Genomic DNA, 6000 nt, shown 5'->3' on the forward strand with positions numbered 1-6000 from the left:
GATTATTCATTCATTCATTCATTCATTTTCTACCGCTTTTTCCTCACGAGGGTCGTGCGTGGTGCTGGAGCCCATCCCAGCTGTCCTCGGACGAGAGGCGGGGCACACCCTGGACTGGTCGCCAGCCAATCACAGGGCACATATAGACAAACAACCATTCACACTCACATTCATAACTATGGACAATTTTGGAGTGGCGAATTAACCTAGCATGTTTTTGGAATGTGGGAGGAAACCGGAGTACCCGGAGAAAACCCACGCATGCACGGGGAGAACATGCAAACTCCACACAGAGACGGCCGAAGGTGGAATTGAACCCTGGTCTCCTAGCTGTGAGGTCTGCGCGCTAACCACTAGATCGCCATGCCGCCCGTGCAATGATTAAAAAGCATCATTTTTTTCAATTTAGGAAATATGGGCCATTATATTATTTATTGGCCACACAGCTTGGAGACCCAAGTTCGATTCCACCCTTGGACATCTATGTGAGGAGTTTGCATGTTCTCCCCATGCATGCGTGGGTTTTTTTCCGGGTACTCCGGTTTCCTCCCACATTCCAAAAACATGCTAGGTTAATTAGCGACTCCAAATTGTCCATAGGTATGAATGCGAGTGTGAATGGTTGTTTGATTATATGTGCCCTGTGATTGGCTGGCCACCAGTCCAGGTTGTACCCCGCCTCTCGCCCGAAGACAGCTGGGATAGGCTCCTGCACCCCCGCGACCCTCGTGAGGATAAGCGGTACAAAATGAATGAATGAATGAATGAATGGGCCGTTATATTATTTATTGGCCACACAGCTTGGAGACCCGAGTTCGATTCCACCCTCAGACATCTCTGTGAGGAATTTGCATGTTCTCCTGTGCATGCGTGGATTTTCTCCGGGTACTCCGGTTTCCTCCCACATTCCAAAAACATGCTAGGTTAATTGGCGACTCCAAATTGTCCATAGGTATGAATGTGAGTGTGAATGGTTGTTTGTCTATATTTGCCCTGTGATTGGCTGGCCACCAGTCCAGGGTGTACCCCGCCTCTCGCCCGAAGACAGCTGGGATAGGCTCCAGCACCCCCGCGACGATGATAAGCGGTACAAATCCAATAATTTTTGCATTTATATATTTGTGTGTTGCAAGCAGCAACCCTTCCCTTTTGTTCGACGGCCCTTGAACGCACCATTGTGCCTCCCACGATGCACAGTTCGTAATAATCTCTCTGAAAAAGTAACTCCAGGCTCGTACTGGTGGATGGTGGCTCCTTATTCAATTTGTGCTGTTAATATGATGTTGCTACTGCCCATCCAGAGGTCGGACAAGGTTGGGGAAAACTGCCGTAGTGGGAATGCAAGCCTGATTCACACTCTAGCACAGTACGGTGAACTCAAACTGTCCCGCTTAGTGGAAACATGGCTAATAATAGTAGGTGTGTACCGATGCAATATTGATATCGGCCATGAGGATCCTTGCAAGAGCACAAAGGCTGCAGTACAATGCTGTCTGAAACAGCAATAAAATGACTTTTTCCTTGTACTGTACCTACTGTTGCCGCCTATTGTTCTGTTTGAGTCATATCACTGGATCTAGCATTTTCTAACATCCCTCATAACAAAATAAGCCATAAAAGTGTGTAAGAATCATCCTGATATCGAATCAGAATGATATGGCCAATATCGGTATCATATAATTCATGACAAAGTTACAATCAAGAAACACGAAAAGTGATGAGGAACCTTTAAGAAGGCCGCTGTGCTAACTCCAATGCAGCCGTGTTATTTTATAGGGGCTAAAATAAGCCACATAAATAGTCTGCATGAAGATACCACATTTTCACATGACCAGAAAGCACACAGTGAGATCAGCTGCTCCCCAATTACATAACCCAAATACGATAATCCCTCACAATATCACAGTTGTATTATTCTCTCATTAATTAATGAACGACTGCTGTTTTGTGTTTGACTATGGCTTATTGTTAGCCAAAAATATGCATTTTTTATTAAATGGTATGTATTCTTGGCCTAAAAATTGCTAAATGAAGGCCTGGTATATGTACTGTAGAGTACAGGAAGTTGTTCAGTATCCTCGGCACTGATTGGCTCACACTAATGCAGCATCCTTGTGTGCTTCCTACATTGTTGTTACACAGCGGAAAGCATCTTTGCTCCTGTTACAGTACAGTATTATGTTTATATATGAGTGTAAGGTTGATTATGGGGTGTTATTTCATGTCTACAGGGCTCTCATATTTAAAAAAAAAAACATGTCCAAAAGTAAAGTAAAGTACACAAATATTCAATTTATGAACATTGGTACAGTATATCAGGGAAATTAATTTACCTGGAGTCAATTAATAGCAATAAACGCATGTTGAAATAGCTTTAGAGGATCAATACACAGTACAATGGAGTTCTCTTCACTCGTGCATGCGTGTGTGTGTGGTGGTCTAACATCTCACTTTCATGCGTCTTGTCATAATGGATAGTAGCAAAGCTTCCTTGACAGTAGGGCGCCACGACAGACGAATTCCCTGCTCACATCACACTTGATTCGAGGGAGAAAATGGCACACGTTCCGGGTAAAATTAGGTCAACCTGATTTTACAGATGGCCCTCGTAGCTGAGCATATTTTCCCAATTAAAACCGATTAGGGAGGGGAAATTCCCAGACAGCGTGAATTATTAAAAACGATCAAATGGAATGAGATCACGTGATTGTTGTACGGCGGTGACACCAGACATTCCCAGATGGGGCCCTGGAAAAAAAAAAGGAGCAGCTGGGAGAGGAGATGAAAGTTTAGAGGTACCTCCTCCGATTGTACAGTTGAGAACAGTCAACACTAAGTGATGATGGAGAACAAGTTGGAGAGCAAACTGCAAGACTTGTGAAGACTCACAAGTTCAATTCCATCCTCGGCCATAATTCCATGCCTCAGACATAATGAAGCTACATAAATAAGAATAATTATAATGTCACTGTCTATCCATGCCATCCATTTTCTGTACCGAAACGATTTATGACTTTCAAAATACCATTAGAGCCCTCTGGACATGAAATAACACCCCTATAGTCACATTTACGTTCATATTAGCCAATATAGTAGACATAATAAGAGAAGATGGCTGCACGGCGGTTGAGTGGTTAGCGTGCAGACCTCATAGCTTGGTGACCCGAGTTCAATCCCACCCGCGGCCATCTCTGTGTGGAGTTTGCATGTTCTCCCCGTGCATGCGTGGGTTTTCTCCGGGTAATCCGGTTTCCTCCCCCATTCCAAAAAAAACATGCTAGGTTAATTAGCGACTCCAAATTGTCCATAGGTATGAATGTGAGTGTGAATGGTTGTTTGTCTATATGTGCGCTGTGATTGGCTGGCCACCAATGCATGGTGTACACCCCATCTCTCGCCCGAAGACAGCTGGGATAGGCTCCAGCACCCCCTGTGACCCTCATGAGGATAAGCGGTAGAAAATGAATGAATGAATAAATGTTCAGGAGATCAAGTCGGACACCAATCATGGCGTTTGTTTGTTTTTTTAAGACATACAGAGCAGGTTCTTGCTCTTTTGTTGTGTAGCCTTCAATATAAGACCCCAAAGTCCTTAGATGAGATGTCCGTGACAGTGACTATTCATGTTTTTTTTTTACTTAATTTACAGCTTTACAGCTTTAATTTACAGCCTTGACAACGACATGTGATAACCAAGATGTTCCATAAGACAGAAACACAAAATAATCCACTGAGGTCCTGTCCACACATAGGAGGGTACTTCATAGAACAAAGTACACACATACCCGCAAATATTTGGTACTAAAAACAAAGATTTTCAAAACCTTCAACCAAAGTGTGCTCACTACCTGCGTCAACGTATTATGTGATGTCACACACGCAACCTGTGTTTACATCAGAAACAACATGGCTGCCCTGGGAACAGAGAATTGTAAACATATGACAATGTACAAACAGAGCTGTGTAAATATGCTAAAAATAGAAGCTAAAGCTAGTCAATTTGTTCAATAACAAGACAAGCTAGATCAATATAATTGCCAAGACATATTATCAAGTGTCCCAATTCAGTTTATGGAGGTATTCATCTCGAACTTGAAAGGCCCCGAACTGAGCAACAACACAACAATTTAGCACTCCCATTACTTTAGATCAAAAACAGCTCTGAGAAACGTCGAAAAAAAAGGAGTCTGCCACGCTAAGCTAGGAACCTGTCACAGTGGTTCAGTCTCAAACCCACTGGGCCCTGCTGGGTCAAGATGACCATGAGAAAGCCAGATCAGCCACACTGGCCTGCTGTTCCGATTCTTGTCAGCTGCCACAAATGAAACTAGTCTAGCCACTAACAGCACCGCACTAGCACAATATAAAGCTATGACAAAGCCAATAATAAAATAAAACAATAAATAAAACGGAGGTAATGTGAGGGTAAGGTGCCAACCAAACGCCATTGTGAAATGTGGCAATTTAAGGCAGGCTTGTAAAGTGAACACATCAGCCACACTCAATATAAAACATTACTTTTCTCTTGAATGATTGGATTTAGAGGTGAATACCTCTTGCCGAATTGAAAAGTAATGTCTTAAATATCGACAATAACAATTAAAAGATAATTATACCTGTTTTTGTTACTTATGGCTCTTAGCAACATGAATACAACTGAAACTTTAAGGGGTTTGGTGTGTTCCACTTGGGGTGCTTACCTTGCCTGACGGTTTTTAACCTGACGGGACCTTTGCAGCTCTTTATGAGCGTCTGCACGTCGTATAGAGGTAATCCTGAAATGGGAAGGTTCTCCACCTCCAGAAGAAGCTCCCCATCAGATAATTGTCCACTGTTGTAAAGCACTTGATTCTGCTTAGGTTGTCCGATAAAAGCGAACTCTCCATTCTCAGCACCGCCGCGCAGTGGTACGTTCAAGTCCCCGCGGGCATCTTTGGACACGGAGCACTCATTCACACGGGAGGTCCAGTGGTTCTTCCTCAACGCGGGGTTGGACATGTTGGACAGCGGTACACAAGCAGGCGGACTGCGCCGCTGAAGTGTGTTGAAAAGAGTCACAACGCGGGTAGATTTCCCAGTGAAGCGCAGCAAACTTTCTGTTGCTTCCACAGAAACATGAGCGCCTCTGACAGTAGTGTCGCACCGAAGGAATCAAGCCATTGTTGTCCACCTGGAAGTCACTTCTGGCGGCGTAGACGCTCTTGTATCATTTCCTCAACATGTCCGGTGGTACCATGTCATATTAACATTACATGTGACACCGGAGTTCACTTAACAAATTAGCACACTTACTTAAACTCACTTCGAAGGTCGTTTTCTTCCTTTTTGTCAGAAGCGACGGTTTGCTATCTCTGTCCCCGCTCGTTGACTTTACGATCCCGGACTCGTTTGAGCAGGTAAGACGCCGCCTGTCCCTCTGACTCGGAGCTCCACACACAAACGCAATGAATGTGCTCTGCGCCTGGTACGTTCAAGTGGTGTAGGAAATATTGCACTTCGTGCGTCACATGAGCGACTGAACAATATGAATGAATGAAAAGGCAACATTATTGATCGATATTTATCTAGACACATTTATTCAATCCACACGTATGTGTAATCGTGCTAGCTACTATAGGTTGCACACGGTTACATGTCTGTTTTATCCGTTTATTTTAAACGTAATGTTTAATCACAGATTTAACTTCGTACAAAACAAATGAATGCCAGTTTAATAAACGTATCCATGTTGCTCTCTAAGTTTGTATGTGTGATTTTTAAAAAGCTAAAAATCCAACCAAGTTGACAAGTACTAACTTAATAGTGTGTATTTGACGCACACAATTTGGAGAACGTGAAAGCAGCAGCAATACAAATGCGCATGCGTGGTCCTTATAGGTGCTTATAATGAGTGTTCCAATAGCAAAAACTATTGACGTATTTATTAGACTCTGGCACCGTGTAGTTTGTGATTATTTAACGTGCTATCAAAACTCCTATTTTATAACTTAATTGTAGCTT

The 6000-nt window shown here is 43.2% G+C and overlaps 1 protein-coding gene across 10 annotated transcripts in view; it reads right to left on the reverse strand.

The window, feature by feature from the left end:
• Positions 1-5447, reverse strand: part of magi1b (membrane associated guanylate kinase, WW and PDZ domain containing 1b) — a 121749-nt gene extending 116302 nt beyond the window's left edge. For all 10 annotated transcript variants that reach the window (XM_058080229.1, XM_058080205.1, XM_058080221.1 and 7 more), the window contains exon 1: positions 4701-5447. In XM_058080229.1, coding sequence (XP_057936212.1) covers positions 4701-4998 — 298 coding nt within the window. In that variant the 5' untranslated portion in view covers positions 4999-5447. The remainder of the gene's footprint in view (positions 1-4700) is intronic.
• Positions 5448-6000: the final 553 nt, after the last annotated feature.

The sequence above is a fragment of the Doryrhamphus excisus genome, chromosome 1 (assembly GCF_030265055.1).
Source record: "Doryrhamphus excisus isolate RoL2022-K1 chromosome 1, RoL_Dexc_1.0, whole genome shotgun sequence".
Taxonomy (NCBI): Eukaryota; Metazoa; Chordata; class Actinopteri; order Syngnathiformes; family Syngnathidae; genus Doryrhamphus; species Doryrhamphus excisus.